Source organism: Lepisma saccharinum, chromosome 4, assembly GCF_977018435.1.
Source record: "Lepisma saccharinum chromosome 4, izLepSacc3.1, whole genome shotgun sequence".
Classification (NCBI taxonomy): Eukaryota; Metazoa; Arthropoda; class Insecta; order Zygentoma; family Lepismatidae; genus Lepisma; species Lepisma saccharinum.
The window spans coordinates 91,344,661-91,366,144 of NC_139232.1; the positions used below are offsets into that span (position 1 = coordinate 91,344,661).

The following is a 21,484-nucleotide window of genomic DNA, read 5'->3' on the forward strand; positions in this document are numbered from 1 at the left end:
AAATGATCGTTAAACAGAACCAAATTATTTTAGTAATATTACAAATTTGCTTACAGTTACCAAAGCTTTTAGTCAGAATAACCAATTTTAAAAAAGGCTAATATTTTTTCTGCACTGTTCCCCAAAGCCTCAAGCAAACGTTTTTTCTTTATTCAAACAAATTTGCTTTTTCTGTGTGGCAGTTATGAGATTTTTTCAACTGACTTATGAGCCACCCTGTAGTATGAAATTGCCTGTAATGGGCTACAATTTTACTTACGACAACTAAGGTTATAAATTACATTTGAATTTGTTGGGCTATTTCATGTACAAGCTGTTGATCAGATTTCATAACATGTTCATACGTATTTGAAAAATTAACACATTTCTTAAATATTCAACAATATTATTACCACAATCTGTATCCAAAATGAAACTAGACAATCATTGAAGCATTATTTACTGTTATTACACCTGTACATAATAATATTAATGTCTAAGCTCATGTGACTTCCTTGTAACAATGGTAATCTTAGATTCATTGTTCTTACTTTGCTGAAACTTTTGTTTCATTTTTTTTAAAGGTTCGTTATTAGCACAAAAGTCTTCTATGACTGAGACTAATACACTAACAACTTTCACCACTGTCATCAAAAAAACGTTTCTTCACACGAACCAGTAACCATTTCCAGTTTTTTCTTCAGAATCGGTAACAGTAAATAACTAAAAACACTCGACAATATAACACTTTAATATTTTTTTTTCCGAGGAGAGCTTCTATATCAGTCATACACCACATAATATTTATTCAAAAACAGCAACAATGCAATTCGTTATCAACAAACACACACACTTTTGAGCACACAATGGTATACTTTCATTTCTTACTTTGAAATCGTTAATTGTTTTGCTTTCGCATTGTTTCAAGTCCACATGTGCGAGTTTTAATAATCCCATGCCTTTTATGTTCAAGTTACCTGTTTTTGTTCGATGCAGATTTGTTGGGTAACAATGTATAAAAAACTTTTCATTATAATATAACATTATGTCGCACACTTTTCTTTCCATTTTAATAATTTAATTCCTTGTGTTCTATATGTACTCGGTATAGTTTTTTTTCTTTACACTTGCAGTTACTTCGTTTAAAATTTAATTCAAAATATTTTCATATTCCATTAAAATTGGTCCATTTGATAAAGAGTTTGTGTGTCTCCCAAATCAGAACACATCGGCTTCTTCCTCCTGCTTTGGCTTAGCTTCTCATGTGAATGTCCACATTATCAAGAATAATATTGCTATCTCAGGAGAAGGGCAACCAACAATGAGATCTCGAATGTCAGATAAGACACACTGTACACCCTGCAGCTACCTGAAAAAACAAAGAAATAATATTGTTATTGTGACAGTGTATAAATAATACAAAGGATAGAGATCAAAGAAAATGTAGTGGTTTCGGCGGGTTCATTCCAATGTTAAACATCCAATGAAATAGTCTACAAGATAATTTTTAAAAAGTTAAACACAAAAGGGGAAAAACGGAGCGAGAGAGAGAGAGAGAGAGAGAGAGAGAGAGAGAGAGAGAGAGAGAGAGAGAGAGAGAGAGAGAGAGAGAGAAGGAAGATTAGACCAAATGGTATGGAGAGAGGGAGATAGGGAAGGTAAATAAAAGGTTAGCGATAGAATAAGTAAGAAAGGGGGAGAGTCAAGGAGACAGTAGAACACAAGAAAGAAAATACAGTTAATAGAAAGATACAAATACAGAACCAGAGGAAAAGAAAGGAACGAAGAAAGAGGAACATAAACGAGAGACTGGAAGAGAGGGAGAAAGGATAGGCAGAGAACAAGACAGAAAGGAGAGAAAGGAAAAAGGCAAGAGTTAAAAACAGAATAAATAAGAGAGAGATGGAAGGAGACCGTAAGAGGAAGAAATAAAATTAAGTAAACAAGAAGAAAGAAGGAAACAAATATAGAAGCAGAGGAGAAGAAAATAAACAAGAATATAGAGACAGCAAGAAATAGATAACAGAGGTAGGAGCAGAGAGAGAGAACGGGAATAGCAAATATAAACACACACAGAGAGAAATAAAGTATAAGTGATAAAAACAAAACAGGCAAGAAAGAGAAAGAGAGGGAAGGGGATAGTAAAGCAGAGGAGAAGGAAATATAGATAAACCTGAACAAATAAGTAAAAAAATAATAACCCAGAGGAAAATAGAAACAAATAGAGAAAAGGGAAGAGAGAGATAGAAACAGAAAACAAAGAATATGAGAGAGACAGGGAGGAAGAGAGAAAGAAGGAAAGAAGAAAGGTATTGTGAGAGAAAATCCATCTTAAAGCACACCTAATGATATTTTGACCACCCTTCAGCGAACTTCAATGAAATTCCCTAATGACATCACTCTGTGTGTTTGTATAGAATATTCGTAAATATTTACCCTAAGTATAGTTTGGTTTAATATTTTAAGGTTAAATTCGGTTGAGTAACGATCTCGGATTTAATTTCGTACGGTTACGGAGAGCTGTGATTGCTGTTCAGATGAAATGGCGTCTATATGAAAAGATGCATTATTTTTTCTTCCAATTTCTGCATTGAAATTTTTAGATACAGTATGTTTTTTTTGGTAGGGGTTAATCACTGGGAGAGGTATATACAGCAACAGGATATTACTTTTTAATTATTTAATATAAGCAGTTGAAAGTAAAAATGTCTTCTCGCCATCTATAGTGTATACTAGAGATAAGACTACCGTGAGAATAATTTTTGAAATTTTTAAATCAAAATATGTGCATGTATGGCAGTTAACGTGCACACAAAAATGTTTTATTTTCTCCATTGAGGCCCGGCTCCTCCTAAACCAGGTATTAATATTTCAAATGTTGCACTTTATTTGTAGCCCAATTATGTATTGACACTTGCATGAGATGTTCAATTAAAGTCTAATTAATAGAGATAGAGAACAGGATGGAGGCCTAGTGCCTCCATTAAATATTGACCCCTGGGTTAAATTTTATCCTCAGGGCCTAAATTTTAAGTTTCAGTCATTAGAGAAAATTCATTCAAATTATATTTCAGTTTCTGACTGGACTATAGTTGACGGAACTGTAATCGAACTACTCCAGTATCGCAACTAGATGGTCGTACGAAATCATCTATGAGAAGAAAACTGAGCAAGAACACAATTAAATTGTTGATATACTCATAACTTGAACATTCATATTCTAATTTGTTATTGTGTTCACATAACCATGTAAGTGTAGTTACAATTTATTATGTCCCTGATATGTTTAGCACTATCAGCACGAACAATTATTATGGAGTAACATGATGTCCAACAAGGACGCATTTACTATTTTGTCTTTTTGTATTTCGTTTCTAGTGGCTGTGTCGTGAAAGTTGGTCGTCTGGTCTTATGCGATCCAGACATCATTTTAGTTGTAGCTTACGAATGTGACTTTCAAGAAAGGTAAGTACACTGAAAAATTTCTAAAATTTGGCATTGTATAGTAAAGTTAAGGGGATTTACAGTCAATAAGGAAAACCATATTTTTTTCGAGGCGATAACGTTTCTGGGCTGAACCCCCTGCTGATCACCTTGCTGCACAACAAAGTGAAGTGTGAATCGTCACTGCGAACAGCAACAGATGACGCCTCGTGTAACGCAACCAATATGAATATATTGTACTCAATATCTGCAGAATCTTGTTACGAACCTCCTAAATATTTCATATTTACTATAAACCTTTTCGAGCAGGCCTCCGCATCTCCAGGAAGCCATCAACTCGGGGCAAACCCCGGCACCTAGCGACCTGTTCGGTGAGATGAGTCAAAAATAGAAAATAGTTAGGCTTGATAGTTCGATGAACTAACCGATCTCTAACTCACCAGTTTCTAGCTCACAGTGCCACAAATTGAATCTGCATCTCGTACTTACATAATAAATAAATCACACGTAAAATATCAGTTACTGTAAATTCATAATTAATTTTGAACGGATATGGTTGACGAGTAGCAAAATCAAATGTACCTAGGTAGACTTGAGAATATACTGAAAATGTAAATAAAGGTGGAGTCTTATGTTCGATTTTTACAAAATTATGTTCAGCTTTTAATGACAAGGAGAACTATATATTAACAGCGACATCTATTACATTTTTTAGAAATTGCATGTCGCTATTAGCCAATACTAAAATACATGGTTATTCTATGTTGTGATTGACTTTTACACACTTCATCAAAGAATGAGATTATAGTCTAAAAGTTTATGTTGTGTGATTTCATACACAATGACTTTATTTTCCTTATTTGGAAAACTTGTTAAGTCATTTATTCTTGACATTGAGTGGTTATTGTCGTCTGGAAGAGTAACTAAGGGAGTTTTATTTCCGTTGTCGTATCTCAAAATGTTATTATTTCGAAACCTATTCACTGGTATACAACACGAAATCATGAGCTAATAATTTTTGACAGAAAACCCCAAGTATCTTCAAAACATTCAGTGCTAAAGTTGTGCTACCATCCTATAAACAAGGACACACAATAATATTGATTTAAAAACATTTCTAGCCGAAGCGCATTGAAATTGAATATTCATGTGCTTTGATAAATTTCACTCACATCTTGAGACTATTTTTTTATGTTGCATGATCGCATAAACTCCTCTGTGGTTCACCCAGCTCTAATAAGTCGTGTAGGGGAAGAGCTAAAAGCGACAGGATCGGAGAGTGGTGCTGATCACATCACCTCCACAAATGGCCGAAATTGTGAATGCGTAGGACCATGTCTCTACATTCCATCATATGCTTTCACGGGATGCTGTAATGTGCAGGGTTGTAAAGTTGTATGTTATTGGGACATGTGTTTGGTCTGTACTCTGTAAAGATAACAGAAATCTAATTTATTTCTCAATAAATGGCGTTGATGTAGCTAAGGCAAAAATGACGTAAGTCGGTGGCAAGGAACATTTTGCTTAATAAATGTCATGTGTTGATGCTTTCAGGCGTTTTAATTGCTGCAACACATAGCAAACACGTTGCTAACGGTCTATTGTATGTAATTTTTACATATATTTTGGAAAAAGTGTGGCATTATGCCTACCCGAAAGTTGGTTGATGTACCTTGCTCCTGACATCATTGTATAGAACGCGCATTGATATGAGCCCCAGTTTGTGTAAGTAATCCGAACTTGTTTGTTGTTGTATTCAAAGGTTTGTGTATATTTTCGTTTGATTTTTAGGTAAAATAACTGTCATGATATAAGCGATTGGGCAGTAATGTTTGTTTTGTTCGATATCGGGTGTTTGAGAGCTTCCATGCTAGGATCGAAAATGTGGAAAAAGGAAGGGGCTGAGAGCAGTGTAACCAATTCAACTTCTTTGGAGCCAGATCTGGCTCTTTCATACGCTTGTTTGAAACTTAAAATTACGCAATTAATTCTTCATGGAGTATTAAGCTCCTCGAGGCAGGCCGTACCCAGAATTATATTTCGCACGCGCGCGCGCGTGTGTGTGTGTGTGTGTGTGGGAAGGGGGGGGACTCATGCCTAATCATCAACCGACATCTAAAGGGCGAAAAAGTGCCGGGTCGAAACCCTGAAGATTCTGCTAAGGAAGTAAAATTAATTATCACTATATATTATTTAAATTAGATATTTGTAGGATTTCGGAATGTGAGGAGGCTAAGCCCCTTCAGCCTTCCCTCTGGGTCTATGTGCCTGCCACTAGGGTAAATTTAACTCCAAATCTAGCCCTTTTAGTATTATACTGTCAATAAATGTGTATACACAGAATGTTTGTTAATTATCTAACACAACTCATTCTGAGTTGGGAGCTTACAAAGAATGGATCATTATGTGTCAGAGACGGTGTCTTACAGAGCTCTTTGTTGGAGAGGACTAAGCCAGTAGCGGCTTCTGCCTATTTGCGTACTCGCGCGTGCACACCCGATAAATGTGCAATGTAATTGATTTTTATTATATTTATTCATTGAAAGCCATTTCTTCAAAACAACAAATGCCACATTACCTTCCATTTACGTCCTTACGTCAGCTTTTATATCTGAGTAACTCGCGTCGGATGGGCGGCATGAACACAATGGGGAAGTGCACACAGCTGCACCTGGCTGCACAACGGAATGGCGCTGTGTTCGACGGTGGGTAGAGGAAGCAGAAAGGCTCTTATGGCTTGGATCAAGGGCTTTCGGACTCGCATCGCACAAAGAATTGTGACATAGTAGCAACGGACATGCGCTGTTCCCTCTTCGTCATGTAGTGTTGCAATCTTTCCACTCCTTGCCGTGTGACGGAGTCTAGACTCGAGAGCAACCCATGCATCATTCCAAATTGAGGGATTCTTTTCTCATCAAGGGAAATTTTGATCTCTCTCACCTCACGCGGTTCTGAGCAAAGCATTGAAATCCGAATGAGGGGAGGACGGGATAGAAAGGGAAAAGGGCGTGGCGTGTAGTGAGGAGCGTACTATTCAACCATGTAAGACCAGATGCGGTGAGTAGAATACGTTGACACAGGTGCTGGAAAATTAGTTTTATAAAATGTCAGCCGTTTGAATTGAAAACATTCACAATGTCGTAGGAATTGGTGCGTTTAGACGCTCTGGCTTGTATTTGGAAGTTAAACGAAAATTTCAAATAATCAGAGTTTAATCTTGTATTTTTGTCACAGAACAGTCAATCCAATTCTTTATTCAGTGCATACGAGAATCTGTAAATTTTACTATTTAATATTATGTCACTGATTTGAGGTAATTTTTGTAGAGGTGCTGGCAAGAACTAGTTGCATTTGATTAGGGTCTCGAGGATCCTCATTACAATGACTAAAGTGAATAAGTACATTAAAAATGGTAATTAACTTAAGTGTACGATGAAATGTTTGTGTGGCATTAAACTTGGGTTTCTGATGGGACATATTTACATTGAAGAAAGATAATATATATTATTAAAACACGGCAATTACACAATATTCTGGCAATATTTTTATCCTTTACAAACTAAAGCAGTTTGTCGGTATAGAGTTGCCAGTGATTTTGTCAAGTCGTCGAATGCTGAATTTTCTACAGGTCACGAAAGAGACCAAACAATACATCTTCTCTCGTGATCGATTAAAAAAAATCACTAGGGTATTTCAATTTTGTAATAAACCTTATTTTTTTAAAATTTTCATGGAATACAACTCTGCTATTGTCTCATCATCAGGGAAAGGTGCGTCATAACTTGGATTGCAAATGCGATTAGCAGAAACGGGCTGGAATAATTGAGTGGGAAAAACACCTCTTCTGGACGCGAGGCCAAGGGGCCCACCATCGACCCAGACCACGAGCCGCCACTGGGAATAGCACAGAAATGACCTGGGGTGAGGGACATGCTTCAGCTGTTGCGTATCGGTGCTGCTATTTTACATTGCTTTTACTTCTTGCGACAAGACGTTTATTAGTATTACAAACGATGTCTGTCGTTCGTTTTACAAAGTTTTGCTATAACTACTAGTATTCAAAAATTAAGCTGTGAAATAGGGATGCTCGTTCCCTTGTCCCCACTTTTGCCATAAATATGCATTTTCACCTAATATTTAGATGTATAATGGCCGCATGCCGCCCCCCTCCCTTACCTCCACAGACACTTTTTATAGCGTCAGTTGATGTGACGATGACATTATATTAATACCCAGGAATCCTTTATTAATGATTTCATACGACTATCAGCAGTGAATAATTGACGGGAAGGGGGTGGGGTTACCACCTCATTTAAGCGGTAGAAACTAAGAATACATTATCACTTTAAAGTTAATGGTAAACCAGCCCTCTTTGATTCCTATTATCCTCGGAGGCAGTATATCGCGCCTTCGAAAATCTGGCTCCTTGAAACTCACTGAAGGTGGAACTTAGCTCTTTTGTGCGAAACCTGTTTGGAAACACTGGCTGAGAGTTTTTGTGTCCCGGTGATTAATGGCGTCGGTAAAACGCCGTAACGAAAAAAGAATTGTTTACCGGTATATAAGTTGTGGTTTGAAGGTTAAGACATAACGGATCTCTAAAGTATATATGTGGTGAAAGTTGCCAACAGTGATCGTTGCAGTGAAACTTGTCGGATTGGTGTAAAAACGTCTACGAAGGTGACAGGATCAACGTGCATGCAGGCTATCTTACTAATACACAAGGTACGTATGTAGTTTTATGCAGTCTGTGTTGTAGTTAGATGTTTCCAGGAAGAGGTACATGGTATTTGAATTAGGTGCATTTTATAACTCGCGAAGTAGTTGCATGCAGGAAAGCCACATTAGATAATTACAGCTGCTTCTAATCTGATATTACCGTGTCTTGCAATGCAGTCCTGGCTGGTAAGATAACATTTTCGAGCCTTCTCACCCTACCCTTGCAAGTTGCAACTTGCCTGTCTCTTGAACACGATGCAAACAAGACCTTGAACTATCACCACACAACCCACAGGAGGGGGGAAAACACAAGCGGACACAGAGTTTTTTGTGTGTGTGTGGAAGGGGCACAGAATATCAATTAACATAATACATCATCAGCGGATGTAACATTTAGATTGTGTAAATATTATACATATGAAATGTACACGTGGAATATTACGTATCGCGAGATTTTTAAGTGAAAAATGTTGGACAAAGTTATTGCTTTGTCCACTTTGTGATCAAATAACGTTATCGGAACCACGCCTACAGTTTAAAATAGGACATATTCCACGACGCAATGTACCTCCATAAATATCAGATTACCAGGTGACAACGTTAGCAGTTTTTGTGACGTAGAAGCAACTTTACAGTACTTGTATTACCAATGGTCAAAAAATGAAAGAATTACAGCTGAGTTGAGAATTCACTTTCTGGGGGGAGGAACTGTCACAAACATCTAAAAGTTTTGGCCTAGAATTATTTTGTCTAGAAATTTACGTGTAATTTCTTCCGGTTGTTTATTCGGTAGCCTTGAAAACATTGCGGGACGTACAGTCGGAGAAAGAATTACCTGGGCCACGGGACCTAGAATTTCGTAACGTTTTAAAGCCTGTTGTTTATGCAACCCAAATAACAAATTATTCGCTTGAGTTTGGCTGGTGGATCTGAGTTCTCGGGAAGGATTGAGCATTGATAGCATGAATCACATGACTCATGCCCCAGCAACAACAAACAACAGCTGGGTGCTACGTGGCCTCAAGAAGAACATTTCAGCAACTGGTTTCTTAACAAGATCTACTCGTCAGGAAATATTCTTTCGAGTGATACTAGTCATTGTCAAGAAGGTTCACTGAAATGATGGTTCTCATCACAGGCCACATGCCACACGCTAATTGTTTAAGTCCAGTTTATGCACTGGACCTACAGATTAAAGTGGGATCCGAACCAAATGTTTCACTATCTGGTATTGAATTCGGAAGCCTTTGATTACATGTCGAAGACGTTACCACTACGCCATCGGAGAGGCAATGGAATGCCTTGAGAAAGAGATGAATGAAACCATATTTGACGTACATTTTAAAAATAAGACAATATTTTGTGGTCACAGTTTCGAACCGTGGGAGAGGCATATATATTTTTTTGTCCCATCGTCCATTTCACGAGTTTATAATTCTTCTTCACCGACAAGATTAACACGAGTGGTAGAAGATAAGCGAAGTAAAATAACTGAAACAGAAATAAAAGGAAAAAGCGAAACAAATTTTATCCATAATAATCTGCAGTCACTTCAGTCGTGTTCAAGGAATGCTACCTTTAAAGAGAGCCGTGGTCTCTAACTTGTCTTTTCCCCTTCCTTTGTGCTCTCGATTCCCTCTGTCACGATTGGTCTAAAACTAATTAATGCGACGTTAATTAAACAATCCAAACAACGAAACAATGCACAATCAACTGCTCAACATTCCGTTTTTTTTTGAATCGGAAAACAATTGAGATGCAGTAAAATGAAGCAAGAAGCAGTAATAAACGGAATTTGGTACGGTATACAATTAAATCGGTGAAGATGTTCCATTTGATTTGATTTTTGTTATTTAGTGTCGCTATTCTTTCACTTTTGGCAAATAGCGACGATGAAGATGAGTAATGAGTGATGATATGATAACATTGATTAACGGACACTCACCAAGAACACCCATGGCCAAGCCGAGATTCGAACCAGGGGCCCATGCTGTCGTAGCGCGCTGTGCTAACCACTCCGCCACGGAGGTTGGTCAGGAGTGGACATTATACCATATTTTGTGTGCGCAATTGGAATCAATCAATGGAATGACTAGGCATATTATATTATTAATATATTCATATCATAATATCACGTCATTTTATTCGCCACGAAGTAACATCATAGACATTCAATCTTGCATTATTGCCTTTCAACTATTTCTTCGACTTCAGGTTAATAACATCAATAAGATAAATTATGAAACAAATGATAATGAATGTGGGATATTGACAGTTATTTCGAATTACCTGACACGAGCAACATTAAGCAGACTCGGTGAGCAAGCTCATTAAGTGGTCAACCTTCGACCTTGTCACAGGTGTTTGAGTATTTCGTCATTAATTTCATGTAATGGTCACTCGTCCGCGACTAGGAAGAAAAGTGATGTTACGTAACAAAACTAATAAAAATAAACATGATCGAAGAGGAAATCATCTCTCACGAAATCTCCTATAAAACCGGGATATATGAAATATATGTATCTTCACATACTTTTTCGATTTCTATATTTAACTAGCCGAGACCGAGAACGGGAGAGCAACTTTCAATTCTAGAAACCGAGAGACGGAGACACTGTAAAGTCTTGTTTCTCTCTTGACATCTCCCTAATTGAGTTGTTGTTCTGTTCGTTATTGGCTTTGTATTGGCAATTATTGTCATTATTCCTCCCCTGTAGGTAAACCATAACGACGATTTATGATGAAATACAGTAGAGCAGATAAAAGGGCAAAAACAAGAGAGTCATGCGTGCCCGGGACTTCAACCCAGAACCTTACGTAACGAGATTTGAAATTCTGGAGAAGGCATCTCTGTTTCGCTTGGCTTTCTCTTTCCTCAACTTCTGTTATTTTATCATGCACGTATAATTAAAATGGATCTGAGAAAATATGTTGCGATCCATAATTGTGTTGGTTAGATGCTATAAATGTGAACTCCAACATTTAATAAATTATTCCCTTTTGTATGTGGTTGAACATGAACTTTTCTTACACTGTGACAATTTATTTTTTAGTTTTTCTGCACAGATAAGCTAATCTCGACTGGACCTTCAGTTTAAAATGACATACGAACTATTACGTGCATCCACCGTGTATCGAACCCGGGATCCCTTGATTATAAGGTGACGACGTTATCATTACGCCATCGAGGAGGCCCCGAGAGAAAATATTATTCACTCGATCTATACAATAATTTATTTAAACATTTACATTTTCGTTTTCTTCTTTCTTTTTTGTTGACTACTCTTCTACGACTCTTTTTTTGCCTTGGAATTTCTTCTTGTTTCAGGAAAAAAATAATACAATGAGGCTGTATACCCCCCCCCCCCCCCTCTTTCCATTCAAATTAGATAGAAAGCTCACTCTCGAGAACTAATTTATAAATAACGTAACCATTAGGAAACAATTCGAACGTTAACCGATATAACTGCAGATGAAACAATACTTACAGACGCTAACGAAATGTCTATTCTTGTATAAGCTCACAGGCAACAGGTATCTGGTGAGTCATTCACTCTTGCTAACTACGAGCGAAGGTCATGGAACCAAAGGGTGGCAAACAGACGTCTGCTCTACGAAACTAGGGTTAGCAGACGAGGGCAGTGTTCCTGTTATCAATGACGTACGAAATAATAAGGAACACAGCTTTCATATCAAACTAGACCTGTGTTTTGGTCCCGTCAATGCATGTAAAACACTTTCTCGTCGTGGCCTTGAAAGCCTACGTAAAGGCTTCTCTGCAAGAAAGATATCTTACCATTGAGGGGAGGAAAAGTGTGTGTGTGTATCGAGGTCCTTCAACTTTCGTATTCTTCTTAATTTCAGAACGTGTGCTGTATCGTCGATTTAATCTAATCTAGCCGTTCTAGGTTTTAGGTTCTGTTTCTGTTCGGTAATTTCACATTGTCTTCCTGCTTATGTTATTCGCGACGAAGCTTCTGGTTTCGACAATCTGGACGATAATGGGGTTATGTTGGTTGGTTGATTTGGTGTCTTAAGTCCACTTTATGCACAGTAAGACTAATCGGGAATGCACCTATAGTTTAAAGTGGTATCCGAACCACTATGTGCCTACACATTACTTTGCTGCTAGATATTTGCATGCTAAGATGTAGGAAATGCTACATTTTCAGTGTGTGGAATTTAGATTTATTTTTGATACGAAGAATCGGAGAATGGAGTAGTGAGTAAAGTATCACCTCACATGTTTGAATTTAGCCCCCCCCCCACACACACACAGGATATCGGCCGTGGTTTTTATAACTTAATATAACATGGATGAATTGTGTCAAGAAAAACTGGAGCCTATTCACATCCCTACGGAACTTGGAAGAAAGTCCATGTAGAAATTAGAAAGTTCTGTTCCGCCAAAATCGGGACGTACGTATAGTAAATGAAAAAGCAAAGTGCTACCTTGTGCTTTGCAGCAAGCCATGAAGGCGTGTAGGGGGTGCGGAGTTAGGGTCCCACACTTTCTTGTTACGGCCGAAGGTGGGGATAATGTGATCAGCAACACGCCCCTGGCCGCCTTTACCCCCCCCCCCCCAAGTTTCCTAGAGGTACCCACTTTATACGACGCTGGGTGGGCGCCGGAGCCACTTGAACCGGTGGACAAAATCCCAATTCTCCCCAGTCGGAGATCGAACTCAGATCTCTCGCATGGTAATCAAACTCCCTAACGACCGAGCTACCGCGGCACATATAGTATATAGCCTCTGTAATTAAGGCAAGAATTATTTTAGCGTTTCGTTCAACGGTTTTAGGGGAATCATTTTCGGACATAGGCTATAACTCTTGTCGGTTCTGCGACCTGGCTTGAGAAAAGGCGATTTTATGACGAACAACATTCCACCTGATGTCACGTGACTTTCCTACATTTCCTGTGTCTGTTGGCTATTGCATGAAAGACGAGTTGCTCCTTGAGACAGACAGAATCACCCGATTACCTAAAGGTGCAATGTGTGTTGCCTACCTTTCCGGCATTATTTACTGCCATTAAAGTCTTATGGGGAAGAACTTTTTTCCACCACTGTACATCTACGTATGTTTGTTGTTGATTTGGTGTTTTAAGTCCACATTATGCACATTATGGCTAATCGGGACTGGACCTATAGATTAAAGTGGGATCCGAACCACTGTGCCAAGTGTTTCCACCGGGTATCGAACCCGGGACCACTTGGTTACAAGGCGACGACACTACCACTGCGCCATCGGGGAGGCTCTACGTCTGTTTGTGTGAGCGGGTGGTTGGGATTTCTACACGATACTGACAAAGTGTGTGTTTGTGCGTGTGCGTTTATATATTCTTAAGTATTAGCTACATCCCACATTTATATTTAAAGAATTATTCAACATGTTATCAAGGTTTTTTTTTCTGTTTCGTCGTGAGTGGTAGTGGAGTGTAAATACCGTTGCTCCCTTGAATTCACATCTAACAAATATAATTGCATCTAATCCCACATATGCCTGCAGTTACCTGTGGCATATACAGGGAGGTTATTACAGTCGTTTACCGCCAGAGTGTCGGCCGCTTGACGGCCCCTTCATGCAACAGGTCCCGGCAAATTGCGTTACAGGAAGTTCGTAACAGAAACCGCCTGTTTTGTAATGTTTCTACTTTTCACAATTACAGTTCAATTACAATTGAAATAAGCACGTACCTTATCGCAAGGATGCTGGAAAAGGTGGCCTCCCAAATACAAATATTTCTGGCACCTTATTTCTGACATCTAATCTTAGATTAGACATAGCTACTTTATCCTCAGTTATCGCGAGAGCGCCGGCAGCTTATCGGGGAGTTGTCAGCCGCGAGAGGGCGCTTCATACTGCACGAATGTAACACCTGACGACAGTGATGCCAACCGTAGGGACATGTCTCTACGCATAGGGACATATTTTGCCAAAAGAGGGAAAACGTAGGGACTTTTTTCAATCTTGGAAAATAACATTTTATTGTGCAAAGGCGCAAAGCTTACTCGCCAGTCAGTTGCACTTTCTTCGCGCTCGATTTGGAATGAATGGATTAGTTTATCTGGATACTTTAGCAAGGAGGAGAAAAAAGAACTAACTACCAAATCTCCATCAGAATTTTGGAACATGTTATCGGTTACCAAGAACTTTCAAGGCAAGTTCTTTTTAGAAAACATTTCCACTCTCGCGCAAATAGTGCTAACATTGCCACATTCTAACGCGGAAACGGAAAGAATATTTTCAATGTTAAGTGATACATAAACAAAAAAGAGAAATGAAATGGGACCAGAATTGTTAAAGACTGCAGGAAATACAGCATCACCACAACCAACATCTATCCCTTCACAGCAGCAGCATGTATGACTTCAAATAACATAATCAACAGTAAACGACTCAACGTTATTCATTAGGGGTGTGCGGAATCCCGAAAAGTCAGGACAGGGATCGGGAAAAAAAATTCCCTTTCCGATCCCGACTTCGGAAAATGACTTCCCGACTTTTCGGGATCCCGAGCAGTCGGGAAATACCGAATTCTCACTTTGAAAAGTCTCGACGTTTTCTGCATTGTATGTTTCTGGAACTTATCGGAAATTGTAAGTTTTTATTCTAGAAATGCAAAAACAATCACTTAAAGTGAAACTGACGTGTAGAATTCGAGATTTCCAGAGCTTCGGGAATATTCGAACATTTCCCGTCCCGAAAATTTTCCGACTTGGTCGGGAAATGCAATTTTTTTTCCGTCCCGAATGTCGGGATTTAAAAAGAATTCCCGTCCCGATTCCGTCCCAACCCAAACAATTCTGTCCTGCACACCCCTATTTATTCATTAAGGCAAGAATTTACAATACCGGATCCTTCTGTAATTTCTATGTCACGCCTTATACTCACGAAATAATTAGTCGTGATTATTTATCTCAAGTTAACATGTTGGGGTGAGGTGAAAAAATTGTTTATTAACGTGTAGAAGTTGTAAAATAAGCTTTTCAATTCTCGCAATGATTTTCCATATGCAAGTATGGAAACCATATTTGTTGATATGAACAATTGATTTTCGCAATTAGTTACGCTGTCTACAGCGTTGCCACACTGTTGATTTCATACTTGGAGAGCATGGATCGTGTAAGAATGGCGGAAGAGAACAGTAAAAAAGTTGTTAATGTTGTACAGATTGTTAGGTGGAGTGTGCAGGAGGATGGCCGTGGGCTAATTATGGATTTCGGTATATTGCCCAAAGAAGTTGCTTACATGTGACAGCGACAATCACGATGTAGAAGAACATGTGGAGTGTGGACTGATTTGATTACAGGTAAGTTTGGCAACAGTGCATCGATCGTAAAATTGCAGAATACGAAATTGGCGTCTTTGATGATGAACGTTTGCCGTTAAAGTGCTACGAAAATAAGATTTTTTATCGGTTCGTAATCACAATTAGCGCAAAACCATTCACGGATAGTCCCACTGACCATTCTCGGTAAGGTTAGGTTAAGTTAGGTTAGGCAAGGCAAATATAGTTAAACTTTGTGGTCAAAAAACTATGCACGGGTAGCCCCACAAACCGTTCACGGATAGCCCCACGAACTATTCAGGTAAGGTTAGGTTAGGTTAGGATAGGCAAACATAGTTAAAATTTGGGGTCGTAGTAATATCAGGAATGTATATTTCGTTTCTTAGGTATTGGAAACACAAAATCTTCCGGTAAATAATGAGCAATCGTGCCGATCGCGGGCCACTCAATTTCACTTATTTTGCAATTTCTACACGTGACCCCCAAATTTTAACTTCAAATTCGTAATTAGGAGGCCTCAATTAGTGAGTATGCGAAATATTACAAAAATCGGGGAGGGGTCCTGTATTGTAAATTAGCTCCTTCATTAATTGTGGAAGCACCGAGCAGAAAGATTTGGTAAGTAAATGTGTATATTTTATCTTCTGTTTTGCATGCTCATGAGGTGTTGTTTTTTTTAGTCGCTTTACTTGGCGTAGGGACATTTTGACTACGTTTGTAGGGACATTGCCGAAAAATGGTTAGCAACACTGTCGGCTACCAGACGTAGTGAGTGTACCGTACGCTCATGTTCACTTCTGTTTGCGTTTATCAGCAAGCGTGTTTTTTATACTGTGTTACTGAGTTGATGTGCTATTCAATGCTAGTACTTTATTGTGTATTAATTGTTATTCATTCATTAGTTAAGCCGCTAAACAAATATAGCCTTGAACAAAGAGATTTTATGTACAATAATTACGTGAAAACGAATTCTTGCAGAAAAGTGGTCAGGCAATTACGAGAGACAAGATCTCTTGAACCTAAGAAACGTGTTGTATTGCTGTTGAAGGAGGTCATTTTCAACATCTCTTATAACACAGGAGCTTAGTGATCATCATTATTGTTACATTTAAATATCATTTTACGCTTTCGGTTTGCTATATTCACCGGGATGCTGTCTTCCCTTTCTGTCTACTGAGGATAAAGTAGCGATGTCTAATCTAAGATTAGATGTCAGAAATAAGGTGCCATAAATATTTGTATTTGGGAGGCCACCTTTTCCAGCATCCTTGCGACAAGGTACGTGCTTATTTCAATTGCAATTGTAACTGTAATTGTGAAAAGTGGAAACATTACAAAACAGGCGGTTTCTGTTACGAACTTCCTGTAACGCAATATGCCATTTTTTAACTATTTTCAAGTAGAAAATCTGATACAGTAACTGTCTGTTGACATTTATCACTGAATTGTTGAAATTTTGGGTCTTGTTTCTTTGTAGAATTAATACATGTCTTGCTGAATATTACTATAAATACATATTTTTTATGCTTTAAATGTTATAATTATTTTTATAAGTAATTCATGGTTTACATGTTACATGGCAACAGTGGCGGCGATCAGAGAGAGGGGCAGTTGCCCCCACCCACTTTTTGCCATTTTTGCTTTCGCACTATGCTAAACCTTATCTACCTAGGGAAAGTAAACTGTCCTTACCCCCCCCCCCTTCAGTTTTGGAACCCAATCGCCGCCACTGCATGGCAACTAATACATAAAAGTTCACTTCTGATGTCCAACATTCAATTTCTGTTCAGATTCCATTTTTACTATTACTTTTAACATGTGATGCGAATATTCTAAAAACTTGGTTAAGTAGGATTCTAAGTCTGGTGTTCCTACTTAAAATCTAGTGACCATCTTATACACATGTTTAATGCACGAAAGGTCTGGAAATCAGAGGCGTCTCCTGAACGCATGCGTCAATTGTGGGAAAAAGGACGGCTTGCTCTGCGACGACATTGATGAGCATTTCTACATTCTAATTTCTTCATATAGGAGAAGTATTAATTTTACACGATAGCGCTCAACTATGATTATATTACATTTCTTGGATCTGAAGTGACGCATGCGTCAATTGTGGGAAAAGAATTATTACTTTCTTTCACTTCAGATCCAAGAAATGTAATATAAGCTTAGTTGAGCGCTCTCGTGTAAAATAAATACTTCTCCTATATGAAGAAATTAGAATGTAGAAATGCTCATTAATGTCGTCGCAGAGCAAGCTGTCCTTTTTCCCACAATTGACGGATGCGCAGCATGCACCGCATGCGTTCAGGAGACGCCTCTGCTGGAAATAGAGGTATGGATTTCATTCATGCTTTAGCTAATAAGGGATAGATAACAAACATAAATCATTCTGAGAATTACATATATTTCAGTAAGACAAAAGCTTGATACAAAAATAATCTATTGGAGTATAATTTTATTGAATGCCGGAGCAAACTATATTATTTTCAAACATCAAGCCCAGTTCATTCGACATGTCGATTCAAAAATACAGTACATGTAAAGTTTGTTCATCATTAAAATAATCTCCTTAGGTAACACTCGAAATTGAATTTTGAAAAGTTCTAATTAGTCTTAAGGTGACAGAAGTCAGAATTAGAAATATTCGCTATATTTTATCAATTTCTCTTCATGAATTTTTCTGAGCGCCCCCTATGCTTAAGATTGTAATTTTCCTAATGTATTATTCTTTTCTTTCTGAGGATCTTGATTCTTAGTTGTCGGTTTTACTAATGGCAGTGCAGTTTATTTAACATGTTCATTGTGCATTAAAATCTCTGTTTCGCTGGATGAACGAGCTAGGGAATTGATAATAATTTACAACAGTTATATTAAACTCCAAACTCAGTTCTTAGCTATGGACATTCAACTATACAGCCAAATACTGAGGATAACACTTGCAACAATAAAGTTTCTTAATTATAATTAGACCTCGGATTTTTAGGTTCTAAAAAGTGTGCTTTTAGGTTCATAAAATAGACTCTAAAATCCTAAAATAGGTTCTAAAATACTAAAATAGGTTCTAAAAATACTAAAATAGGTTCTAAAAATACTAAAATAGGTTCTGGAAACCTTAAATTAGGTTCTAAAAACCTTAAATTAGGCTCGAATAATCCTGAAAAAGGTTGCAAAAAGACTTAATTTGGTACAAAATTCCTAAATACTGATTAGATACAATCGTTAAAAACCAAATTTCACAAGAACCATAATAAGCAAATATTAATTATCTAAACAAATTTTCATTTCTATATATCATTTTCAAAATTATCTACAAATTATTACAATGCTGCACTTGTGCTGTTAGAAAAGGTTACTTGTTGATATGAAAAATGAATTACGTATGTATAATTTGCTGCACAATATCAGGGCGGCTACTCATTTGGAATTCCTTAAATTCCGGGAATTACACGTGAATTGTTGGCACCGGAAATTATGCGTGAATTATTGGCTCTGAAAATAAATCATAAATTTTGGCAAGACAGCCGCGGTGGCTCAGTCGGTAACGCGTCTGACTACCATGCTAAAGGTCCCGGATTCGATCCCCGGCCGGTTTAAATCCGGGAACTTTTCTAACGGAAGCGGCCCAGGCGCCCACCAAGCGTTTCCCTGGGGGGTAAAGGCGGTCAGGGGCATGGTGCTGATCACATCACCCCCACTCACGACCGGATCAAGAAAGTGTGGGGCGTTACCCCCGCACCCCCTATACGCCTTCATGGCGTGGTGCTAAGCACAGGGGAACACTTTACCTTTACCCTTTTTATGAAATAAGGTACAAGCGGATGTTTTCTCTATTCCATTCTTTTCTCCGTAGACGTGAAAAATTGCAACTTTTATTAATCCATATCCCATTAAATTTATACATGTTTAAAAATGCCCTGAGGCAAGTTTCTTTCAGTTTAGCTTTTATTTCATTAATTTTTTTGAGGATGAAAAAGAAAACTTCACAGAAAATAAAACAAAATTTTCTCAATCCGTTTACTTTGTTAGTGTCTTTTACAGAACAATCTGTCTGACAGACGGAAGATTATTACAAAATAATATATTTTGAAGCTGATTAAGTAATTTTTTTTGTTACATTATCATACAAACCCTTGATATTGTCAATATTTCTGTGTATGGAAGGAGGGTGAGAGTCGGTAATACGTAAGGTTGGAATAGCGAAAACATCTGCTTGTATCCTTTAATTTTTGGAAACCTCACCTTGAAAACCAGGAATTATACTTAAATTTTATCATGGTCCTAGTGACCACCATGAATCTTTTTGCGTTATCCACACTCACACTCCACCTTTTGCTTGTGAGGATCATTTCATGTGCTGAAAATTATCTTTCAACAGAAACATAGTCAGTAGTGCTAATTTGAATGCTGAAATATTACTTCGCAAGGCGCGAATGCCAAAAAGGACCAAACTGACGCGAAAGTGAGCAAGGCCACACAGATCAGAAGTTTGCACTTGGGACTGTGCAGGCAGTAGAGACGATTGGGTGCCAAAACTGAGATGGGGAGGAGGGTGGGCAAGGACAGTTTACTTTATCTTATTAGGCAAGGCTTAGCATTAAATTCCATAGTGCAGGGGTAAAAAGTAGGGGGGAACTGTCCCCTTTCGCCGCTACTGTCTGCAGGTAACAGTGATGACAGACATTTTTGTTTTGTTTAATGCTTTGATAAAGATCATATACTTGGAGGGAAGGAAATCGACAGAAAACATGTTTCAAACACGCCAGTCATTGAATTACATCGCCACCAAACCTAGTAAATACCTAGTAAATGAGATGTAAAAATCCTGTAAAACCTAAACAAATATATAGAAACCTAAAAAAGGTTTAATTTAGGCACATAAACCTAAAATAGGTTATAAGAAGTAAAATAGATTATTTTAGGCACTATAAAACTTAGTTGTTTCGTTTTTTAATGAAACGCTGATATAACTTACTTCTTATTTATCTGCAAAGGAAAAAATAGGTTAAAAACCTAAAATCGGACGTCTAATAACAGCAATAGTATTTAGGTATTTACGGTGGGATGCATACAATACGTTATACAGTGTTAATTTAATTATATGCATTTTTGAAATATCTTTAAAATTGCACATTTAGGCACATATTTATTGTAATAATTGTAGTGATATAAATCGTGTTTGTTTGAACTTTGTTTATGTTCATTTCTTATGCACAATAGGCTAATCGGGACTGGACCTACAGTTTAAAGTGGGATCCGAACCACGATGTGCTCCCACCGGGTATAAGATCCCGGAACCATTTGATTACAAAGCGACGACGTTGCCACTACACCATCGGGGACTACGCATATGAATTGATCATAAACTTTTAAAAATTCATTTTGATGAAACGCACGGATTCGGAATGTAATTCGTGATTTCTTTCTCCGTTTTGAGAAAATATCAGCGATCATATTAAAAGACCTGAGTTATGTTAAAAAAGGGGCCTCATGTCGAAACTTTTTTCATGTGCTGCCTTAATTACGATAAAATAAAGTGGGCTGATACAAGGTTCATTGATTGATTGATTTGCTTTTTTTTTTTGCTTCATTTGTTGTGCCAGATGGAGATGAATGATTATACAATGTAATTGATGAATGGACACTCACAAACAGCTATGCCCAGGCCGGGATTCGAACCCGGGACACGTGCCGTCGTAGCGCGATGTGCTAAGCACTCCGCCACGACTGATAAAAGAGTCGGTCGAGATCAGGAAGTTGATACGCAGGTTTTACACTTCGGTCAACGCATGCGTGCCTCTGGCCACCCCCTCGCTCGCACAGCTGGATACGACGCCAGAGCTCCCGTATTTGAATCCAGGCCAAGGCATGGGTGATCTTTATGAATGGTCCTTCATTAATTTCGTCACCCTCATCGTTGCGGTTAGCTTGGAGTGGTAGAAAAGCGACGCTAAATAATAAATATTAAGCACACGCACCACACACATGTATGCATGATTTGAGCATCAGTATCGCATTCGATGCAAAACAGGCGTATTTACTTGTTCC

The 21,484-nt window shown here is 38.1% G+C and overlaps 1 protein-coding gene across 1 annotated transcript in view; it reads right to left on the bottom strand.

The window, feature by feature from the left end:
• Nucleotides 1-584: 584 nt before the first annotated feature.
• LOC145987260 (uncharacterized) overlaps nucleotides 585-21,484 on the bottom strand; it is a 309,766-nt gene continuing 288,866 nt past the window's right edge. The window contains exon 6 of the mRNA XM_083121775.1: nucleotides 585-1,348. Within this exon, the coding sequence (XP_082977901.1) occupies nucleotides 1,275-1,348 (74 nt within the window). The 3' untranslated portion in view covers nucleotides 585-1,274. The remainder of the gene's footprint in view (nucleotides 1,349-21,484) is intronic.